The 25,000-nt window shown below is 43.3% G+C and overlaps 1 protein-coding gene across 1 annotated transcript in view; it reads right to left on the bottom strand.

Annotated features, from left to right (window-relative positions):
• Window positions 1–15,933: 15,933 nt before the first annotated feature.
• LOC121301201 (midnolin-like) overlaps window positions 15,934–25,000 on the bottom strand; it is a 10,342-nt gene continuing 1,275 nt past the window's right edge. Inside the window, exons 2-4 of the mRNA XM_041230345.1 lie at window positions 24,904–24,998; window positions 24,365–24,682; window positions 15,934–19,493 (exon numbers count right to left, since the gene is read on the bottom strand). Coding sequence (XP_041086279.1) covers window positions 19,237–19,493; window positions 24,365–24,682; window positions 24,904–24,998 — 670 coding nt within the window. The 3' untranslated portion in view covers window positions 15,934–19,236. The remainder of the gene's footprint in view (window positions 19,494–24,364; window positions 24,683–24,903; window positions 24,999–25,000) is intronic.

The following is a 25,000-nucleotide window of genomic DNA, read 5'->3' on the forward strand; positions in this document are numbered from 1 at the left end:
CCAGTGTGCACGGTCCACGTATATATTTCCTATTGGTAAAGGTCTCTTCTCTCTATATATCCCCTTGAGTCACCACATGTATAATTGCACTATGTTAATGTTCCTGTCTCTGCTCTACTTTATAATGTTTTTCCAAAGTCTTAGCAGGACAGCCTGTCAAACGATTTCTAAAAAAAAGAATTCAATACAAAATATAATATTACCATCATAAATGTATTTTTTTTAGTAATAAAGTAAATTTAAGTACATGTACTTTAACACAACACATTATACATTAATAACCAATACTCATTGGCCAGTGGTCAATTAGTGTCAGATCCAGTACCTTTCCGCCTGACAGGCGAGAGTTACATAGTTTGCAAAGAGCAAAGGAGCTCTATATACATCACAAATTTCTTGTTCCATGAATGAAATGACAAAAGTACTGATCTGAATATGAAAATGGTTGTTTCTACTACAGCTGTCAAAAACAACAGCAACAAATGATCGCTTGTAACAGTAACAGTGTCACCAACCCTCTTCATAAGAGTCGCCCCTCCAGCGGTATACTTCAAACCTGAAACCTATCCTATCTCCAATCCCTCGTGTCTCTTTCTGTTCCCTCTCGCACTCTCCACTCCTCCTCTACTGGCCGAGTTGTTCTGCCTTCTCTTCGCTCTCCTTCCTCTCGTGCTCGCTCCTTCTCTTCCCTCGTCCTCCTGTGGTGTAACCAGCTACCGGTTCTCCTTAGGATAGTTCAGTCTTTAAACTGCTTTCTGCCATCTCATCAAAACCCAGCCTTTATTTGTAAATTCCTATTATCTTTTTGTATTATAATATAATATATATAAATATAATATAATATAATATAATAATAATAATAATAATAATAATAATAATAATAATAATAATGTTAAAACATGGCTAGGCAAACGTCTGCATGCATCTACCAAGCAGATGAGAATGCGAAGCATATATGGAATCTGCTTTAAATCAATTTAAACTTTAGGTTTAGAAACAGCAATGCCATCCCTCTTCATTAATGATAATGTCAGGCATTTTTTTGTTTACAAGTGAATCTCTGGCAAAGCCTTTGTAAAACTACTAACACATTGGCTTTCCACGTGGGCTCAGGGATCAGCATGATCAGGCTTGCCAGAGTCTGAAGGGGTTTGACTTCAAAAGCTTATTGGCGAGTCCAGACAAGCAGTGAAAGCTGGACCACTTAATAATAACAGCGTGCGTGTGGCGAGGCAGAGCACACAGCTGAGTGTGTGTGTGTAAGTGACTTCCTGCCAGCCTGGGCACAGAATGACAACAGCCTGGCAGTGTCATGACAACCACAGAACACTGGGCGGGGAGCATCGGGCTTCTGGAACAGCAGTGCAAGCTCCTCCCCCCTCTGTTCTTTGTTCCTAACTACACTAGGCACATTATGTAAGTGAGTTACTCAGAGTTCCGCTCAGTTCCGCTCCCCCTGAGCAGCTCAGAGCATTACAGAGCAGACCTCATGGCTGATCCCAGTGAGCTGAAATATTCTCGTTCTGAGCCGCTCAGTTACTTAACTTAACACACCCACAGTAACTACATTGCTAGAGTATGTTGTAAACACACAACCACATTGTTTGTTGCAGAAAACCAAACAACTATTTACAAATCCACAAAGAAGAAGCTTGGTCCAGGGTCCAGCGCACGCAATGAAAAAGTAAAGCTAATATACTCGAAATTGCTGAGAGCAGATCTTCCCATTTGGTAAGAAACCTCAAAATGTATCAAGATAAGCTGGCTCTTGAGCTTGGTCTCTTGTTAAGCTGGCTCTTGAGCTTGGTCTCTTGTTAAGCTGGCTCTTGAGCTTGGTCTCTTGTTAAGTTCAGGTCTGACCCCTTTCTTTTACACTTGCCTCTCTTCGCACACTGTAAACAGTTTACTGTATGTAATGCAAGTAGGGCATGTGGTATTCATCACCAGGAAATCTTTACAGAGCTGTCCGGAATTGATTTGAATAGAGTTCAAATTGAAGGGCTGGCTCCATGATCCGTTGAATCGCAAACGCAGGTCAGGGTTCACTGGCCGTGGCAGAAAGGCCAACAAGCCCGGGTCAATATGTAATATCCGACAAATTGAATTCGACTTGCATCGATTTACCGTGTGGGTCAGCTTCTACCAAGCACTGCGAATCAAAGCGATGGGGGTGGAGAGACAGGAGTAACGGTGACCCACGCCAGACCAATCACAGGGGATGCATCTGTACAGGAAAACAAAGAGCAGGTTAGATGAGTCTTGCATTAGAGTTTGGCAGAATCAGAATGACTGGGCAATGATGATGGATTCTGAACCACTCCCAACGTGTTTGCCAACCCTGGAGATCCATTAACGCCGTGGTTTTTTGGGTTTTTTTTTTTAACCCTTTGGTTGCCAGCTTCTGAGGACGAGAATACAGGTCCTCGCTTTGCAAATCAATCAAGGTGATGGATAATGATAATAATGCAAAGTTTCAGCGTAGCTTTCGGTGTTGAGGTCCACAAAATATGTTTATGAGTGACAGGGTCGTGAACAACCAGATTTGATTCTGAAAGCACTTTTCTTGACTGATACACCTCAAAGCGCCGTACGCATTTAACACCAAACCAACACTAGCAGAACGCAAGAATACAGGCTTAACCAGTGGCGAAAGCCACTTAAAAAAAAGGAATAAAGATGAAAAGTACCGTCCAGGTCAGTGCTGGATATGGCTTTGAGCAATAGTTTAATGTCTAGTAATAACATTGATTTCCATGCATACAATAAAGGAACGCTTCTGTGAGTGTGTTGGGGGGGGGGGGGGTTGACTTCTCGGAATCTGATTTACGTCGGCAATCAATAAGGTAAGAAGCCTCTCCACAGCACACCAATACACACCAGCTCCCTGGGGAGCCCCTGTGCCTCATCATTCATTGCAATCAGTGGTCAAGGCCCCATCGTTTGTCCTGCCATTGATTTTAGAGGTGAGTCAGCGTGGGAGGTTGGATTTTCAGCCCAGACCCCCCCACCCCCCCCCCCCCCCTACTACTACAGCACAGGATTTTGATCAAGGATTTAGCAGAAATGCACAGCCCTATGCAGTCTGACTGGCGGGCAGCACAATGGAACCCAGCATTAACTCCACGCAGTTACTAAAGCCTCATTAACACCAGCCTAACAATAATCTGCTAGGCGTTGCTGTCTAAATTCCTCCCATGCTGGGTTATAATTAAAAAAAAAGGGGTGGGCTGGGGGGCTGGTGAGACTCTTAAAACAGGCCCGTCAAGCCGGGAATGTTTTCGTCAAGCGCAGTCACCGCTAGGACGAATTCTTCCGAGTTTGGATGTTGTTTTTTAAGTCGATTTCCGAGGTCTCGCTTCCAGCTTTTCACTTGCCGCTTCTGATGTTCTGTATTGTTGTACTAATGAACTCAGACTGGGTGCTGAGACTGGGGTTGACACAGGTCTGCATTTTAAGGTATTTGCCTTAGAAGACTACATGATTCAAGGCACCGTACTCACACCAATGGCGGCGGCTGAATTTGTAATATTGCACGTTAAGAAAAATTGTGCCCACAAGACAAGTGTTCTTCCTGAGGATGCAAGTGACAGGCCTATGAATACTGCAAAAGAATAATGCATCGGCATGCACTAATGTCTTTGCAATATACAGCTCTGCGCCCTCAATCTCTGCTCTAGTCCTTTCATTTCATGTCTTTAGAAAAAGACTATAATTAAAGGTCAAAGGAGTCCTGGACATTTGGAGAAATACACCTTTTCAATGAAGGTGTTTGAGGATCAGCAAGCGGGCAGTTTGGTCCAGGTGTGGGGGGCTGAGAGCAGAGACCCTGGGGCTGCTGTTGGGCCTGGGTACTGCCTCACACAGCTGTGAATTGGGGTTATTTTACAACACAGGAAATCTGCCCAAGCCCTGACAATGTATTGCATTCAGATATTATAGTCAACTTTGTTTTAGTAGCCTAGAAAAGGATGAAAAAATAATTTGCAAAACTAGACCAATTCTTTTACACTCCAGTCCAAATCAAACCTTCCCTTAAATAAAAGTTTGAAAAATACTGTTATTATTATTATATGATAAAGCACTGACCTCCCCATGCTTCCAGGATTGTCTACTGTCTTCTCAGTACCCCGATGGAACTCTCGCAAAAGATTATTGCAATAGCATTGGTATGTCAAAATATGAACGTTTATGGTACTATTTTACATTGTAGGTACTGGTTAGTGCAAAGTCTTTGCCGTTGCTTCGCCACCCCATTGCCTTTCAAAAGCTTTTGGGAAGGGCAGAACTGACGGAAAATCAACATTTTTTTTTTTTTAACAGCATGGTTATTAATGTCGCTCGCTCAATTCTGATATTGATCCCAGCATTGTATTGTTCCGAAGCGTGACGCCCATCACATACAAACTCAGCCATAAAACAAACAAGACAAAAGACCAGCCCAATAGTTGCTGCTTAAAAATCATTAGTGCCTAACGACAGCGGGGTGAGCGGTGAGGGCGCTGAGGGACAGTGGCTTGCTAAAGTATTGGGTCTGGATCAGACTGAACGATAGCAAGGGGGGTTGATTTGTGTGCACAGCCCAGCCCTCAGGGGACGGGACGGTGGGGGCCAGGGGGTTGGGAATAAGATTGAGGGAGGGGTGGTAGTGGAATAGAGGGGGGTCGGCTTGTGTACACAGCTCTGGTTCAGTGAAAATAATCCAAAAATCAAACACCGGGGGAGGGGGGGTGGATCCATCACAGCAGTCAGATAAAGAGAAACACAGCAGTTTGTACACTGAATTGTAAGGATATAAGAACAGGTAAAACCTAGTAAAAACAGGACTGGATCAAACTGCTATGCAATGGGAGACTTATTTCCATCCCTGAGGAACAGTTGCATTTTTACTGAGAAACATCTTACTACTGTAGTTTTGTTACATGCATGTCAACAGTTTCCGGGGGGGGTGTCACAGACCCCAATTAGCAGAAATCTTGGGACTGCCTTACCTGAGGTTGCATTCCAAGATTAGTGCCAGGCTGTAAAATCTTGGGTATATTGTTAATACACTTTCTCCTACACGTTTAACCTTGGTAAGAAACTCAGATCAAATAGAAATGTCAGCTCATAATTACACAACCACACAAGATAATGTATTTCATATTGGACTCGTATTGAAAGACTGATCCATACGCATATGCATGTTGGATAGGTGTGGTCTTACACACAGCGGCGATGGAGAGAAATTAGCACAAGTTTTTCCAACGGTGGTGTTCTGATTGGTTGCAAAGATCTACAAGTTTAAAAATGTTTCTTCTCAAGCATAAACGGTTAGGATATTAAACCTTCCGTATTTTAGACCATGGCAATTGTCCTGTTCTTCTCTGCCAACTTCCCTTCAGCGAGGTATGAGATGTGTGTGTGGGTACGTGAGTCAACAGTTACTTTAGATGCTCCCATTGTTATTCTAGGGGCACTTAGGACCATGGTGCAGCATTATAGATCTATTGTCAGGGATCTGTCACAGAGGGACAGGCTGTTTTTATTTGGCCTGTAAATGAGCATTCTGTCTTACAGAGAAAAACTAAATCAATAATAAATCCATTTTTTCACAGTAGATTGCAAAAGCTTTCTTTTGAAGGTTGAACTCACACACACACACACACACACACACTCCCCCTCATTCCACCACAAACAGAAGAGAGTTTCCACTGCACATAATTATAGCGGCCTGGAGATGTCAAACTACGACACCACACCCCCTTCCTTTACCTGTTTCCGTTGCTGGTGAAACTGAGTGGTGAAGAACAGGCAGGCTTGCAGGCAGCGAGAGGGTTACAGGAAACGGTTTAACCCAGGCCTGGCCGGGCCTGTCACAGCAGATAAAACCAGAGCACCTGGACGTGCACTGTTGCCACCTCCATTACGTTATCATTGTCTGGAAAGCTCGGCAAAACCTAGATATACCAGCTCACAGGACTGGCTGTGCTTTGGTGTGGCACAGTAAGCATTGTAGACCACAGGGCACCGAAAGGAAAGGTTGTCACGCAAAAGAAGAAAGCAGAGCAGCCTAGCTGGGTCCCAGTTCTCGCCTGGCTGCACAGGCTTCTGCTGTCATTTCTAGAAAGTCGAGCGCAGCGGCAGCGATTGGGAGTTTCAATTCTGGGGAACAGTCAGAGACCTGGGTGACTCATCTCACATGCGCACGACTTGTGTCAGGCACAGGTCACATCGTGAGCAGCACGAGTCTTACCAAAATAGGTCAGAGGCCAGATGTGTAACGGTCTTCAGGCAGGAAAATCAACATCATCAGCATTATTATTATTATTATTATTATTATAAATCACGTATGACAAATCAATCAATCACGTTTAAGGATTTGTCAAAATTCTAGTACATCTCATCTTGTGTGTAAATGGCATCCTGTAGAGAGAACACATGGCACATTTTGACTTTTTTTTTACATTCAACAGTAGTACAATCTTCATTTCTTGTGACATACGTCATGTGAAGGTTCTCTCTTACTGTAACAAATTTCTTATAATAATAACAGACACCCTACTCACAACAGCGTTTTAAATGATTGTTAATATTGTTCTGAATGCATCACTTTTCCTGTGTCGTCTTTTAGTCCATCTACCATCTACCATTTTCAAAGTGTTCTTGCAAACAAGTGTAATCCACTGAAAGACCTCATTCCTCCTTGCTTCTTACTTATTGACCCCCCCCCCACCCCCCCCCCTCCCTGGAGATTATTGCTCACACCCCATTGTCCCCCCCTTGCATGTGTGCTCAAGTGCCTCCTGCTCAATACCACCCCATCGACAAGGAGTCACCTGAAATCAATTCTTCCCCGCTAAACGATGTCGTCAATAGTTCTTCACAGATCTGCCTTCCTGGCCTGTGTTGTTTTTGTCATTTTGCTGTTGAAGCAAGATTTATGGGACCCCATCAGCCCTGCAATAAAACCAAGCAAAGTGATGGCTTACCAGGAAAGGTGACCTATGTGTCCATTAAGGTCAACTGGTAGCATGTCTCAAAGCATTTTATTGCAGGTTTTTTTTTTCTTTTTGAGTGCTGCTGGTCCAGTTCCCAGAGGACAGGTGTCTGCATTGCTATGACTATTGATCTGCTGGGACCGTCAACTCCGGGTCACTTTGCAAGCACCTCATGTGGGAGCCCAGTGATTGGATAGGTGGAGATTGAAACTGCCCCCCCCCCCCCCCCCCCCCCCCCCCTCCCCCAGAGAAAGGGGAGATCACCCCTAGTCCAAATTTGAGGCATGGAGACTGAACTGCTCCCCCCGTCACCCCCTAAGAGATTAGATGGTCTTTCTAGTCTAGTCGCCCATCTTGCTGTTCACACAACAGCAAACTAAACTTGTGTTATATTTCATGTAACAAAAAATTAATTTGGACTTTCCAATATTCCCCTAATGGACTACCCCAACTATAGCCACAACCCTAACTCTAAACACAATCTGACTGGAAGCCTGATTACATGTTTTTACTTGGAAACAGAAAATGCAATTCCTGTTACTTGGTATTTCATCATCAGTAAAAAGGCTGCGCCTGTACTAACCCTGAGCTGCATTACAACACACCTACAGTGCTGTAAATCGAACCATTTGTTCATGATAGCTCAGGCAAATGGTAAGTTTCCATCAGCACTTTTCTTTCTTTCTGTTTGCCTTTCATTCATTCTTTGCCTTTTTTTGTTGGTTTGTTTGTTTTACAAGGTTTTTTTTTTTTTTCATTATTATTTGTGAACAGTGCTGAATTGGCAGCACTGGAGACTAAGGTCAGAGTTTCATGGTTTGGTTCTCGATCGGCTTGGAAACAGCCAGTGGAGAGCCACCTGTACCCTTACCGTAGCGAGCACTCACAGTTCGGATGTGCGAGTGGAGAAGGGGGTAGAGCATTTCTGTAAGTATGCACAGAGCAGGAATAGCAAATACAATCACTTGGAATTTCCTCTCATTGCAATGCAAACATGCTCCATGCCTCAGTCTATGCCTGAAGCCAGCCCTAGACTGGACTTGAGTTACCATCCTTTCTCTTAGGGGTCAGGGAGGGAGCAGTCCAGTCTCCATGCCTCAAGCCTGCCCTGGACTGGAGGGAGCGCACAAGTGCCCAGCGTCATAGTTCATGGACTGCTAAGATGTCACAGCTACATTTGAATTACCTACACACATTATAATAGTTACCACAGAGACAGTCCTGTGTTTGGCTCTGGGGGACTTTGCAGATCTGCCTGCATCTCAGTTTCAGTGAAGTGATTTGCATTAACGTCACTGCGCTCCAGCTGCAAGCCCTCCCTCTTCATTTTCAGTAAGCTCTCAGGGCGGGTTAGCACAAATTCAAATGCTGGACACAGCGCATTGAGTTACAGAAACCAGAGGAAATGTCCTATGTGCTTGTAAAGGTCTAGTCTATATAAGTGACCAAGGCTGCGGTTTTGCACATTCATAGTCCGTTCTGTGCTTTTAAAACCTAGTGAGTAACATCAGCAGTTTCGCTGTAGGCTTTTTACAGTTGATTTGGTTGTGCAAAGCGTAGTGCAGCAAACCAGATGTGTTTGCTCTCTCTCTCTCTCTCTCTCTCTCTCTCTCTCTCTCTCTCTCTCTCTCTCTCTCTCTCTCTCTCTCTCTCTCTCTGTACTAGAAATGACGTCAAGAGATTGGCAGCCAGGGCTTCTGGTTTTGGTCTGTCGCCACGGTAACTGTCCCCACTTCCTGTATGAGTTTGGCTTCCTGTGCTCATTCAAGTTTTTTTTTTTTTCTCAAGATCTGTCGAAGCTTGTGTTTACAGTACCAAAAAAGGACTTTTTAACAATGCACAGGGTTTTCCAAAAAAAAAAAAAAAAAAAAGTTTGCCTCCTGACAAACAGCCCTCCCCAATTACTGCACTCTGCAACACAGTTTCTTTGAATGATTGTAGCCAAAAAATGAATTCCATAAAATTATACTGTGCACTTTCAATAGCTACTCAGGTCTGAAGCGTACAATTTTGAAAGAAATGTGAATTTCCACTGTAAACGTGATACCTAGCATTACATTAGGTTCCAGAAACTTCTCATTTCCTTTTTTCCATGCCTTACATTAACCCTCCATAAACTAAAAAATGTGGAACAAACGTTTCAGTAACGTTGTTTCCAAACTAAAACAAAGTCTCCCTTTAAATGAAACGTGACCATTTAGTTTTAGTACGCGTATGAAAAAAAATCAAACAGATAAACCCTTTTTTCAAAGGGCATCCCTGGCATTCATTCTGCAATATATAAAAACTGCATCTTCCTGCTGCAAGTCCATGTTAGTTAGAGTGAGATGCCTGGTGAGAACAGAACAGAATAGCCTGCGAGGCCCAATGGGCCAGCTTCTCCTAGCCTAGCTAACCTTTGCCTCCTGGTAGAACAATTCTTCCATACTACTATTAGTCAATTCAGCAGACACCTTCTAGGGCAATACAAGGTTACAGTGCACAAACAATATTTAAATGCATTCTAGTTTCAGCAGCACACATTTTAAAGTTTGCCATGGTGAATTAGCCTGTTCATTTTAGAGCTTGCTGTGTTTTTTCCCTATGCTTCGACAGCATGTTTTACCATACGTCTCTGCTAACAGGCTTCAGTGCTTTGCTGTGGTTTTATCATGGTGCACCAAAGTAAATATTTCTAAGGGAACTATTCCACAAATTCCCATTTCCCATCAGCTTTACTGTAAACAATGGCAATACAACAAAACAAAAACACTGAAATGTCGCTTCATGCTGGCCGGTCTTTCACAGTGAATTGTCAAAGGTGATCAGGTGGACCTGGAGCCTGTGGTTTTGTCACAGTGGGGTGTGAGTGTGCCTGCGTGTTGTGAAAGTGGAATTTAACACGGCGCCGCTAATGAAAATGAAAGAGTCGCCAGTCCCCACACCACTCCCCAGCACACAGGTGTGAGCGGGGCCCAGAGAAGCATTCACAGGGGGGTGGCAGCAGGGGGCTCTGATCTGAGCTCACTACAGATATCTGGCTGAGGAGAGGGAGGATCGAAGCTTTCACCCTGGCTTCTACATGAGAAGAATCTGCAATACAACTTAGACTATAGCACGTTCCAGGTAATGAAACATCTCCAGATGCAGAGAACAATGTATGTATGCACGTCCTGGAGACGTTTTTGCAGTTTTGTACAAACAGAGCATGCCCATCAAAAAGCATTCAAACTCCTGTCAGATCTCAAACTCCCCTGCTACAGGGAATTCATATATTACACAGTTACTGATAATTACACTATGTAACACAATTTTTGTTCCTGGGTAGTAAGTGTTATTTCCTAATTGCTTATGCCTCAAAAGTATAGCAAATGGCTATTATGCCCCACAGACTTTGCTTTTGTGACCAGGACAGTGATATTTCAAAATATCACTATTTCCAATGGGAAAACGGGCAAATGTGTGTCTTTTCGTTCCCATAAAGTCAGAAAAAAACAACATATGAATCCAAATTAACATGTATTTATACTAAAGTAATACAAAAATGACTACAAAAGATTTAGAAGTGAGTAGTTTTTCGAGATTTATGATTATACTGTAAATACAGCCATTTGCTATACTTTGCTATACTTTTGAGGCATAAGCAATTAGGAAATAACACTTACTACCCAGGCACAAAAAAAAAAAAAAAAAACTGTTACACTGTGTTATGTGTTATGCAACCCCCCATAAAAGTATAACCCATAAGGGTTTTTATGGGAGATACATGCACTGTAAATGTGCAGTTTAGAAGGCTCTCCACAAGCTTTTAATATGCGTTCACTATGCTCCAGCACTGCCCTCTGGTTCACCGCAGTACAATAAGGGAACTCCCGGGTAAGGATAGTTACGCTTTACCAGAAAACAGAACTCTTTTTTTTCCAAAAAAGAAAGCCCAGTTGAAGTGGGCCCTGTATGACTCGTGCAGTGATGAATTGCACTGTGCTGTCTTCTGTTAAAAGCTGAAGACAAACCTCAATCCAAGCGCTGTGGGGCTGCCCGCTGGCTGTTACTGTCATAACCCCCTCCTCCAAAAGCGGGTTGATAAGCCGTTTTCTCTCAGAAAAGCTCCCTGACTCCCTCGCAATGCAGAAGGAAGGCCCTGGTGTGTGAAAACACTGCAGGCTGTGCCACTCAGGAAGATACGCCCGCAAAACATGTGCCACCACCCTCTTCCGATCCCACACCCAACACACACACGCACACACACACACGCTCACACACACACACACACACTTCATCGTTTTCCAGGAGTTTTCTCGCATGGAAATCCTGACTCTGCCCTTATTTGCATTTTCTGTTTAACCTCCTCGATATCCAAAAGCAAGTCAATGCATTTAAATACAGAGAATGTTTTAGATAAAAGCTTGGCTGTGCAAAAAAGTTTACAGTCCAGCCAACAAGGCAAATTCATAGGAAATTAGGTCACTTAGTTTGGAAAGCCTGGGCTAACTCTGACTCACTGTGTGACTTCTGAAACAATGTCTGTTCTATCGCAGCACTGATGCACTACAACACACTACTCCTAATGCATCATTTACATTTGCTAGACAGCCTCAGGTTGTAAATACAGTCATGTTGGTAACATTCTACAGAATAAACGTGGTACTGCTCTACTAACCTTGGGATTCAGTTTTGTTATCTGTGGCATTTCAAAAGCATCACATATGAAATACATACTACAATTGTGAAAAAGATGACTGCTGTTTGTTTTGGCATTTTATGCATTGCTGGTATTATAACTGAACACAATTCACACAGCTTTTGCTATTGATCTGCTCTAGAGAAGCGTGTCCTTTGTTTGACTTGCTTGCTGGGTTACTGCGTGTGAGGCACTGATGTTATGTCACTGGCTGCGTCAGTGCCTTCTTCAAATTGCTGAGAGTGGTCAGGCTTTACAAGCGCTTGGAGGTGCAGAGCTGCATGCGAGGGAGGGAGAAGGTGCATTGTGTTAACAGGCGCTTTTTACAGTGAAAGCCCTCCCTCCCTCGCTCACTCCGAGCCCTGGGTCCGATCCAGTCCTGCATCTGGATGGCTGATCTGGCATGCAAATAAATATTAGCTCACAAGGCTGGGAATAACAGAATGGATAGGTTAGTAAAGTATTAATTAAGTTTTGTTTTTTTTCCAAGCCAAGTCAAAACTACATGCAGTAGATCCTGGAAAACTCAGGCAGTCAGGACTTGCCTGACATTGGACCCAGGGAAACGCACACTGATAGCAGCAGCTGTAAAACAAGCTGGTTTCACACGAAGGTGAATTTCAATAGGACCGCAAGCGGTGATAAGGTGCTTGGCTGGTAAGCGCAAGGTCTCGCAGTCTCTGTATTGACGTGAAGCCCTCTCTGAAACCTGTCAGCGGATGTCGCAGTGGCCCGGACCGTAAATGAGAGCGAGTTAGTGAGAAGCCAGCCCCGAGATTATTCATTTCAGATCCGTGCTTCATCGCTGTGGCTTTGCAGGCGCCTTCTTATCTGGTGTGAAGCCTAGGTATTCAAATTAAACAAGTCCTTGCTGTATCACCACCACCCTCCTGTAAAGGTCACTCTGCTGAAACCAAAAAGGTTATTTTTTTTTTTATCCTTGCAGCACTGCTTGTTTTAAATATTATTATTATGTCGGACAGTTTCATCTGATTTATTGCTGTGCTTTTAAAAGTTTTCTATATATGTGCAAGAAATCTGAAGTTTACAGTCTTACTTACTGCCAACAAGGCAAATTCATAGGAAATTAGGTCACTTAGTTTGGAAAGCCTGGGCTAACTCTGACTCACTGTGTGACTTCTGAAACAATGTCTGTTCTATCTCAGCACTGATGCAATACAGCATACTACTCCTAATGCATCATTTTCAATTGTTAGACAGCCTCAGGTTGTAAATACAGACACGTTGGTAACATTCTACAGAATAAACGTGGTACTGCTCTACTAACCTTGGGATTACGTTTTTTTTTTTTTTTTTATCTGTGGCATTTCAAAAGCATCAAATATAACTGTTGTTTGTTTTTTAAACTTCTGAGACATTTTTTTTGGCAAAGCTTTGTTTTGGCCTAAACAGCCATTTATTGAAGCTCAGTTAACACAAACATGCAAATAGATCACGCAATAGGGATGATTGGGCAATTTTGTTTTCATGTTCCATTTTTTTCATTAAAATGTATGTTTGTTTTCCAGCTCCAAACAGGTATTTAAGACATAAAGAGAAAGCTTTTAAAGTTTTGAAATACAACTTGTGATTTACATACTCAGAGCAAAGTGTCTAGGTAACAAGCTCAGGTGTGTCTTATTAAACTCCTAGTAAAACCAGGAACAGGTCAAAGTGCTATGCAATGGGAGTCTTATTTCCATCCCCGTGTCCCAGCACTATATATAACTAACCCTTTCCGTTCAGTTTGCTGTCCGCTGTGTGAGTGTCTGCCATCCTAGCTGACAGCTGGGACAGTCACCTGAGATTATTTTCAGAGCAGAGGGGCTGAGACAGTATCCACAGGCAAGGGTTCTCAGCCGTACAGTATGGGGGGATGGATGGATGGAGTTGACAAATGTAGGATCTCTGTGTAGAGTGCAGCTGGATGAATAACCCTCCGCTTTTGTCATTTGAGAAATGAATCGTTGTCTATCTCAGGATGTTTAGACAACAGCTCCCCACCTGCCTGCCTTGCCATAGCAACACAACGTGGATGTGAGAAAAGCACCCAACAGGTTTCTTTACTTGTAAACAGCAAACGATTCAAACCCAGTTACATCTTGAAGGGGAGACTCCAGTCTGTGCCGCCAGGCTCACTGATACCAGCTGTAATGCAGAGTGCTGGTTTTTCGAAGACTAGTCGTACTGCTGCAATTGCCCCCCAGTACAGAACCATTGCAGTGCCATTTGAATCTTAAAGCTGGATTGCAACGGGACATAATCTGCTGCTGTGTGTTGTCTCCTAAGGGATGAAGAGCATGTTTGAAGGAGGGTAGAGATATCTAATCCAGAGTCCTGGGATTGGCAGAGGTGTGGGAAAGGGCAGCACTCAGGGTGTTGGAGAATGGAAATATCTCACCTGCAAGAGGCATGCTGAATTTTAAGCAATGGGAGATGGGCTGGAGTTGGGGCTGGTGAACTGCATTGAGAAGAAGGCATGGAATATCTCAATCAGCTTCGAGTGGGGCAGGGGAGGCATGATAGGCACACAGGGCTCTGTTCTCCCTCCAATCACTTCAGCCACAAGGGAAGCCTATGCGCAGTATTGCACCCGTCACAAAGCCACTGTGATCAAAATAATTCAGAATTTCAAAATAGCTCAATCAGAATCCACTGGTAAAGATAAAACTATTAAGAAACAGGCAGACAAACATTTACAAGGAAACAGGCACTTATGTTTTTACTCTGATCAAAACACAGCACTGTACAGCAGTATATATTTTTGCAGTATTTTTGCATTAACTTTGTTTTTACGTGACTTCAGGACCTTTGTATGCTCTGCATCCACTATCCACCCCCTCCACTCCAATACCAAGAAAGCAACAGCGCAGCGGCAGTCAGCTAGTGGTTAGGGCCGTGGACTTTGTCTATCTTAACCCCTGCGTGTGTGCGTGTGTGTTTTTCTTTTGCTTTACTCACCGTGTTGGTGGTGGTAGAAGACCACAGAAATGGCCCTGGGTTCTGGGAAATTCAGTCTTTTTAGGTTTTACTATTACTGTACACAGTGCTGGCTCAGACATATTGACAGAAAGAACGGCAGGCTGTCAGGGTGCCTCCTCTCTGCTGAGCTGGCAGCATCTCAAAGACACTGTGGCACTAGCTGAAGTTGCTGCTCTAGTTATCAGGCTATTTGAAGTTTATTTCTGCAGGACTTTCTTTTTTAAACTGTTTCTTATGTATTATATTTATGTTTTGCATATTGGTGCATTTTCTCTATGATTTAATGTAATGCAGTGACTGCACTGGTTTGAGTCGTGTAGACCGATGCATATCGAATATATATATGAATTCAGAGGTGATTTTTATGCGCTAGGGAAAGCATCACAGATTTAACACACATTACAAATCCCGGATAAGAAGTCAACACAATCACAACATTTTTCAAAATGCCAGCTCTAGTATCCTGTGTACGGGTAATCCTGTGCATAGATCACACAGAAGAGATTTAAACTTGAACCCTGCAGTGTCAAATATATTTGACATTGAGAAAATAGGCATTAGATGTGAACATACCCAGAGCAGTAAAGGGTTAAAACCACTTTGTGTTTAACAATAATTTGCTTTTGTGTTTTATAATACGTTAATAAGTCGTGTAGTAACTTGAAGCTGCAGTCCAGGTGCTCTGAAGGAAAAGACTTGGAGCAGAAATGGGCATAGTGGATGCACAGCTTTGCTTAATGACCTGGGGATCTGTATTTGAATGCACAGGCTTGTGAGAACGCCATTGGTTTACAACCCCAAACCCCAAATTTTTCGAACTACAGATGCTTTTGAATTATTACCCATATAGTACATTAGTTGTGTCTGAAAAGTTTGATTCCCACTTCTTCTCACCAGCACACCTGCATGGAGAAATGGGTCGTAACACTGGCTCATAAAACAGGTGTGGAAAAACAAACTCAGGCAAAGCAGTGCATGCTCGCGGAGACTGGTTTACAAGACCTCGGTTTAGCTGTTGAAAGCAAACCGTCGACAAAGGTAAAACAGCAATTGAATTGGTGATGAATAACTGTAGAAATAGTATATACCTTTACACATCAATCTCCATGTGTATGTCCTGAGACCCCCACACCCCCACACAGAGATGTTGATTTTCACAAACTTTTAGGGATTTAAATGGCAGCATTTATTTAGATCAACAGAATTCAACCCCAATGTGTTCAAAGGATTTTTTTGGACAAAACCCAAACTCTTTCTTTCTGCTTTTGAAATTCTTTGATGGAAAAAAAAAAAAAAAAAAGACAAAAGGTTCAATTTTTTTTAATACACTTTTTTCAATTTATTACCTAAAAAAAACAAAACAAAAAAACCAACATGTTCTATCACAAGTCACACTGAAATGTATTGCTTAAGAAAAAAAACAGAAAAACAAAAAAAACTATCAGATCTCGGAAATTGATGAGGATTCCCGTTCTTATTCCACCAATAAAAAATAAAAATAAAAACATAGAAGGCATTGCAGCAACCCTTCAGCATGCCCTGAATCGCCCAGACCACCTTCTCTTCAAAAACAAAATAAACACCCTCTCAAAACACACAAATAAATACCTAAATTCACAGTCACCATTTTGGTTTCATAAATTAATACAGTCACACTTGTGCTACACCAGTCTATAGCTAGAACATTGCAAATTTTACTGTAACTTATTATTTTTTTATCTTTAAATGGTTGGCTACAAGGAATAACATTGAACTCAAATGAGGTGATAAGACCATTCAAATCACTTCACCAACAAGCTGGTGAAATGAACGCTTATTATTATTGTTATTCTCATCTTAAACATCTTTTTTTTTATTCAAATTTCCAAGATAGGGGCCACAATGAGGCACACAGAATAAATTCATATAGATTTTTTTTTTTATTTTTATTTTTTATTTTTTTTAAATGGGAATAAAGTCCTTTAAATATTATTTTTTTTATTTTTATTTATTTTTTTTTAAATGGCAAAAAGACTACAATAAGTAAGTTGATGAAGAAAGTTCACATCCAGGAGACAGGAAGTGCAGGCAGTCACATGTCCACAGAGCGTATCCAGGAAGTGATGCGCCTTTTTTGTTTTGAGTTAGGGCACTTAAGTTGCCATGGAGATGCCGGGTCAATATGTTTTTGTTTTTTTTTGGTTTGGTGGTGGCAAGGCAAGGGGACTGATTGGCTTTCAGAAACAGCATGACACCACAGGAAGACAGATTCAGGACAGTGCAGATTTTAGACACAATTCCAGCACATAAAGCCTTACTCATGTGCAAACTAGACTTAACATTTCACCTCCCAGAGTTCTGACCCCCTTTTATAGCAGTAACTGACATTTCTGAGAAACTAAAAGCACTTTCAAACCAATTACTGACTGTTCAGACAATGTTTTTTCAGGTCGAGTTTAGGAGGTGAAGGGCTAAGGCACAACACAGGTTAGCATCTTCAGGTTACATCCACAGTAACTCAACTAACCAATTTCAATACAAGTTAACGAAGATTTCCATTGAATAAGCCTGTCAAATACCTCCAGAGAGTTAAGTTTCACGTGTTCCAGCACAGCGTATTGCTCTTATCGTTCAAACTTGTTTTGAATGACGTCTTAATATGTACCAGTAATCCTTGGTAATTAGTTAACTGGACTTCTTGAAGGGTAACCAGTATAACTGATGCTTCCCAGCTCTTGTATCCAAACTGGGGAATCGATTTCCACGCTGGTTACCAATGCAGGCGCTGGGTGGCAAGCATCAGTACAGAGGTTACCCAGAAAGAAGTTCACCTAAAGCTGCAATGCAATGAGCTGTGGCAAGCAGAGAGTTAAGTCTGTTGTCATTAACTAGCATCTGGAAGTGGTCAGCCAGGCGTTGCCCAAGAGCACTGCACTTTTTTGGGGCCACGTCAGTTACAAACCAAAATAACAGCAAAACTCTGAAAAAGATCCTGTGGAGAACGTTCTTATTTTGGAAGGATTTCACTTCCCCATTGACTGCCATTGCAACTAACACAAACAACAGCGGCCTGGAGATGCCTGGCTTTATGGTTTAAACCCTCATTTACAAATCACAATTTACTTTTGCAGTATATCCATTGCAATGAGATTTTTGATTTAATTCAGTGTTAATGCTTTGTTTGCAAGGTTGTCCCATCAAAGGGATCTGTTCGTTCAGTTGGCCCATGGAAGAACAGACCCTGATGGACATGGCTTCTAAACTTTGAACTCGCACCCGCTCCTGTCCTGTCTGTCTCCATTGGGTCACTGTTCCAGCATTGTGGTTTCATTATTTTTTGCATGTGATTTTCAGCCATAATGACACCATGACAAGCTTCTTGGCTAGCACATGGCAGATGCAGGGAGTGTGACAAAGGCCTGAGTGAACGCTTAGCTAGTTTCATACTGGCTCATTGGTAAAGTTACAAACTATGGTATGAATGACGACAAAAAAAAAAGGTGAGAAATTTAAAATGAATTAGTTAATAAATGGCTTAAAACTCAGCCATACCGAGCTCTGTTTTTTAAAAACAGTAGGAAAAAAAGTACAAAAAAAAACCAAACAAACAAATATATATATTCACATATATATATATATTTAAAGTCATGATTTGACACCCTTCTAAAAGCACTTTATGTATGATTTTATTTAATATTCCAGGTTATTGTTAAAGATTGGGGTCCTGCTGAATTAGTCTCAGTACTTGTCCCTCTGGTTTAGTTTTTTGTCCTCAGACAGACTCCATACCGAAGCCATGTGGAAAGTCAACCCCTTTCTCGGTCACCCATCGCCATTTGAAAAAAAAAAAAGAAAATCATAAAAATGTGCAAAAAACACGTTTATGTTTGATTTTGAAAACCTGAATGCTTTGTGAACAATGCTACATATTTGTTTAAAAAAAAAAAAAAGTTGTATTTGTTTGTGTCCGTTTTTTGAATTGTGAAGAACCCATGAATGCCCAGTTGAAAAAGGAGTTAGTTCGGCTGATCACGCTAGGAGACTATGCGCTACAGTTCGTCCTAGCACAGGCATTGAAGAGAGACGCGCAAACAGGTGCAGATTATCCTCATTAGTTTGTTTTTCAATGCATTGTTCTACTGCACGCAAGCCACCCTCCAAGTGACCATCCACGTCCACCGTATTGTATTTTTGTAAGGCAGACATTTTTGTAGTCTTTTATGTAGTCCTTTGTAGTCCCATCCAACCCAAAACAACAAGAACGACAACAACAAGAACAACAACCACTGGTATTTTTTTTTTTTTCTCCTTCTTCTCTGCCGTCTCAAATTATACATTTTTCGAGAGTCCCAAATAACACGGCAACTAAACCGGTCCGCCCAGTCCCTCTCAAGTTTCACACTGTCTTTAAACCTTATGGAAAAGGGTGTAGGAGGGGAAAAATCAAGAGGGTTCTTATGGAAAGTATGTGGGGGGGGGGGGGGGGGGGGTTGCGTGAGGTCGCTGAATTCCAAAGACAAAAATCACCCTCTTTAAAACCATCTCTGCAAACTCATTAGAGATGACATGCCTTTCTTGGTCTCTCCAATCTCTCTCTCGGTTTCTTCTTTCTTGAGGTTTGTCCCCCGCTCGGCAGCCTCACACCACCACGAATTCGGATTTCATGTCCGCCTTGACGTCCGGCTTCCACAGCGAGTCCTCGAAGTCCATGTCCACGCTGCCCTCGCTGGACACGCTGCTGTTGCTGCGGCTCGACTTTCGGTTGGGCAGCCAGTGGTAGGGGCCGCGGGAGTCACGCCGAGCCTTCCTGCGCAGGCGCTTCTGCTGCATCAGCAGCTGCAGTCGCTCCACCTTGCAGCGCGTGGCGCGGTTCTCTGTCTGACGCAAGCGGTCGCCTGAAATAAAGGGGGACAAAAAAAAAAAAAAAAAGGTCAATTTGTTTGCTGTAAAATATTTAAAAGCCAAGAATGGTCCTTGAGATTCTTATCACGTGACTGTTTAAAGGGCAGAGTAGACAAGGCCCTGATGGACAGAGAAACTCTACAAAGCCCGACACCATTAAATAAACAGGGCTGCAGCAAGAGGCATTCTTAGTGAGCTTTTGTTCTTGGGCAAAATTGATAGAGGACGCACAAGAGAGCTCTTCAAAGGCAGCTTATAAAACAATGAAAAACAAACCGTAAGCATAAATCCCTTTTTATTTTTAGATTTTATGATGTATTTGATTTAATTGACTGAAGCCTGTTAGTCTGCTGTGCTAGCCCCAGGAAGGTGGAATTAAATAATCAAACAGAGCTGGAATATTAACTGCACACACACACAATCTATCTCACTCAAACACAAACACACGCACCAAGCTCTTAACTGGGATCGATGGCAAATTAAAAAGTCCTATTGATCGAACCCGAGCCCCAGTGCAGCCATCCATCTCCGCGGGCGAGGCTGCCGCTAATGGCTTTCAATAGAAAACGCAAGCAAATGGAAATTCGGAACCAGAGAACAAGCTTCTCATTGCTGCTGTGCCACAGCTCTCTCCGAGCCCTGGTACTGCTCCCGGGAGTCTTCTACTACAGTCAAAAGCACCAGGCTGGATCCACTGCACCAGACAACACAAAGCAGTGCAGTGCCATGCAGTTCAACACTGTATGCAATTCAAACAGTGCTATTTAACAGATTTGTGCAGGACACAAGCAGAGAGAGAGAGATGCTGTTTACAGGGATTTCAGGATGCGAGGTAACTCGGCGACACTGTAACTGAACCCCTCTTCTCTTTCAGTGCTGCCTTACTGAGCACGCACAGTAACGTACACCGATCCCTTCAGCGCAAATTATAGCCTGTGGAGATCAAAACCCAGAGAACCAAGACCTCTGAAACACACAAGGCATGCTTCGCCCTACCCCCCACCTCTGTCTCTTATTAAAGGTGGTATTGATTTTTATTTGATTAAAGTGGCAGTTCAAGCCAAATCAGCACAAGTTTAATCACATGAAAAATCAATACCACCTTAATAGAAATTGGGAGAAAAAAAAAAAAAAAAAACCCCGGGAGGTGCTGTTGACATAGCGATAAAATAATCCAGTGCCCACCTTGCTGAATGGATTACAAAACAGCCGGTAATACATATACACATATATCTCACACACAATCATACAGGTGTATATCTGCAGACATATCTACATGCATATGACATGTATTTAGGTTTTATTAACTGGCCTTTGATCATCAGATTAAAGTCACCTTCTTTGAGGACTTTTGTGCCATTAAAAAACGTAGGAGTTTATATAATGGTGACACTGGATCCTAATCCCACCCCCTCACCCTCTGTGTTCAAATCTCTGTTGTGCAGCCAACCCTTTGTTCATGTCCAATCCCCTCTCCCCTGTCCCGTCCTTGGTGCAACCCAGCTCTGGCTATGCAGTTATTTGAAAAGGCTTTTTGGGGGGGTGGGGGGCACTCCTGTCCTCCCTCATGCATCACATCTCCACGCAACAGAAATAAAAACAGCAAAAACGGTTTGAAAGCGACACAAGTGAGATACAGCTCCAACACCAAAGCGTTTGTACTGCTAACAGCAGCACATCCAGCCTCTTGCTTGATATTACTAGCTTTGTCAGTTTTCCACAAGGCTGTCAATTTACACCACTAATAAAGAGTAAGGCATGGGATACCGACAGCACACTGACAACTACCAGCCCCTACCCGCTTCAAGAGCCCTGTTTTGGTAAACGGCGACTGGGAGCTGTTTTTAGACAGGCTTATTTTTACAGCCGTCAAATCTTTGGAAGCCTCAGAAGCTCTAGCAGAGTTAGGGGCCTCAAGCAGGAGAGCGAACAAAAGGGGAGGTTAAATAAATCACAAAAGGTGAACCCTAGCCCCCACCCCCAGCCTCTCTCTCTCTAGCCGCCCCCCAGCTCATATTGATCAACGGCTAATGCTCTGCCGCTGGACCCACCTACACAGCCCCTAGCACCCCCAAACAGAAGAAAGAAAGAAAGACAGACAGACAACACAGCATTGCTCAGGCTGTCAGTGCTAATCTAATGCCTTCTGTCTAAGCGTGGGAGAGAGAGAGAGAGAGACATACAAATATCAGGATCCTCAGATTTCTGCTGGCTCTTGCAACCACAGCTATTACACTATTGGGGGGGGGGTAATCTCTCGCCCTGCTACAGCCAAAAGCATGCAATACAGTGTGGCGATAGAAATCCCTGACTCAGAACACCAGCAGAGAGACAAAAGAGGATCTGAAAATCAGTACAGCTTTCCCCTATCCCCCCTGCCCTCCCTGTCTTTCTCAGCACACCCGTCGGTCTGTTCGATCTCAAAAAGAAATGTTTTACTAGGAATGGTTATTTCCATTTGAAGAAGTCCTGCTATCTCCTAATACACAGGTACAGCGTGGTAGTAAACAAATAGTGGGCACTGATATAATGCTCTGCTGAAAAGAGCTTTTTGCTCTCGTGCAACGCCCGCTGAGCTCCTGCTGTCGTGCACAAAGCGCGAGCCCAGTCAGCTCAAAACTGGGAATAAAGAGAGGGAGCCTCAGATCCGGGCAGACTGGGTACAGTAACTCAGAGCCCTGCCCCGCTGCACCATGCTGCAGCCTTCTCACTTTAACACCAGCTGCTTTCAGTAATAATAGCGTTTCCACTAGCCGTCACTACCAGCTGCTTTTGGAGCCTCTAATTAACCCCGGATTAGCCAGTACGACAATAAAACGGCCCTCCCCCAAACACTTTAGTGATATTCTTCTTTTGAATAAGCATGGCAAATATGGTAAACGCATGGCAGAAGCATTCGCTTTCAATGCCTAAAATGGGCCCCTAAGTAGTCTTGTACAATATGCAAAAGCACAGCCTGGAGAGATCTGAAACTGTCACGTCAGAGCTGGCTGGCAGGAAGAGAACAAAAATTACTTTTTTTTTTTTTTTTTTTTTTTTAAACACCGTCAATTTCCTTCTTTGGTCAACGGCAATGAGAACTGAAACACCGCACACCCAATCAGGGTCGTTCAGTAAGTGGCTGTGGCTGCTGGTTGGTTTCATGGGAAATATTGTGCATTTCTGTTGCATTTCCAGGATCCTCTTGCATAAAAAGAGATGGCCCCCATCCTCCTTCTATCCCACACCAATTGTAAACCTAACTTGACAGACCAAGAGAGACACAGGAGGGATAAAGTCTGCCTGCCTGCCTGCCCGGTACATTTCTTAGTTGTCCATGTGCATGTTTAAATTAGCAGCTGCAAGGGCCTCTGAAAACTCCTCTTCGCCCTAATCTGCTGAACTAAAGCCTGCGAGTTCTGACGCTTACAAAGGGCTCGCTCACACCAAACTGTGCCGGGAGACTAAACAAACAAAGGGATAAGGAGAGAGGCGGGGACAAGTATTTCCGAATTTCACAATTTCGCAACCGCTCCCTTCCCTTCCCTTCCTGGCACAAACAAGATGAAATGCCCCTCTCTCACCCCCGCCACCCCCCTACATGCACACACTGCTTCCAAATTCATGATCGCATTTTGTGTCACTCTGGGTTAAAGGTAACCCTAATTTCAAAAGGAACCAAAGAAAAAAAACAAAACAAAACTGGAGGGCTGAAGACTAAAGTGTATTAGTGGGATGTTTAAACACACATCAAAAAGGTTAATGCATTTTAGAGGAAATGTCAATAAATCTGTAGGCAGCCAGATATAGAAGCGGAATTTTATGAATGGGAGCTCAGAGAAGGGTTACCATGAATTATTTAAAAGCGTGTGGATCTTGTTTGACAGAGAAAAAATAAATAAATCTTGGTTTTTTTTTAGTTGGTGCCAAAGAGGGAACAAAGTGAAGATTCAGCACACACAGCGAGACGGGCAGACATAGCATCGTACAGCGCTCTGCATTTCTAGAGTACATCCGTTAATTAACCCTTTGACATCTTGAGCAGAGGAAAAAAAAAAATAATAATTGAGATTTTGCACACAGGAAATAAGCCGACATCTTTTCCTTTAATGCCATCACCTTCACGTGTCAACACCCGTGCCTGGCAACTAACGCTAATTAACAACGATGTGAAACTAATTTGCCTTCCCCTTCTCCCCCAATTAACAGTTTTTAGATCAAGGTCCCCTAGTTTCTGTTTGTTCGCTCTGATACCAGAGTTCAATCTCTTTTCTCCTCCTTTTAATCTCAAGAGTGTGACAGATCGAGCCTGTTCTCCAGAAAACACCTCCACCCTCGACAAGGCAAACAAAGCAAGGCCTAGCGGCACAGCGTGACAACTGAAGCCTGACAGAACAGGCCTGTAGAGTTAGTGCTGCATTCCCAAGGTGGTGCTCCCCCCTCCCCCCACATCCACCCACACAGCCAGCCACCCCCCTCTACAGAACCTCTAGCAGACTCTCCAGCTGGTTCAGCGCCTTCTAAATTATGCCACTGTACGTATATCGCATTTAAACCGGTGTCCTGTCACTAACAATCACTACATGCAGCAGGAATTACATTGGAAAGAGTGGTGTAACTGTTTGGATCATTATGTCTTTTGCGATCAACATCATTTTTTTATACAAAGGAATAGGGAATCACTGTGTGTAATTCAAGCCACATGAATTAACAGGGCTGAATTCAAAAGTACTTACTTCAGAACTCAGAGGAAGTGCGCAAGATATTCAGGGGTGTTCCACTGGGAATTCATAATGAATTAGGCTTTTATCTTAGTGATACCATCATAATAATACTACTAATAATAATAATAATAATAATAATAATAAATAATAGTGTGACTCACCGCTGGGCTTGCACATGCGGATCTGGTTCTGGCACTGCAAGGGGTGCAGGCTGGGCTTGCTGGCGCTGGGCACTGAGGTAGCTTTGGCAGAGAGGCTTGCAGAGAGGCTGGGTCCCCCGGTGGCAGGGGGAGAGGGAGGGGGGGAGGGCGCGGGCGAGGCAGGGCTGCACTGGGTCTGGCAGCGGAGCTGGGTGAGAGAGGGGGGCACGCCCTGGTAGTGCCTAGTAGCGCTCAGAAGGTCGTTGAGGATCTGCAGGATGGTGCCAATGTCTCGCCGTGGCCGACCGGTGCTGTCCTGACAGTTCGGGTGCAAAGTGCCTGAGAGAGGAGAGAGATCATCCTATTAAAAACACAGACTGGTTCGTTTGGAGATACTTAAAAATAAACTTAATCAATTCAATGGAAAACATTTGGACTTCTACTCGAAAGATTTATCATTGAATTTATTGAGAGAGAGAGAGGGGCTCAGTTTCAGACAGGGGTTTTCAGTGGGGCTTCGGGTCAGAGAACGGGGGTTATGAGGTTCTGGTTTGTCGTACCTGAGAAAGTTCCTGAGAAGACCCCTGGAGCATGGTTGACGAAGCTCTCGATGATGGCGCCAGGTTTGCGGGACCGTCCTGGGCTGGTAGTGCTACT

This window comes from Polyodon spathula, chromosome 27 (assembly GCF_017654505.1).
Source record: "Polyodon spathula isolate WHYD16114869_AA chromosome 27, ASM1765450v1, whole genome shotgun sequence".
NCBI lineage: Eukaryota > Metazoa > Chordata > Actinopteri > Acipenseriformes > Polyodontidae > Polyodon > Polyodon spathula.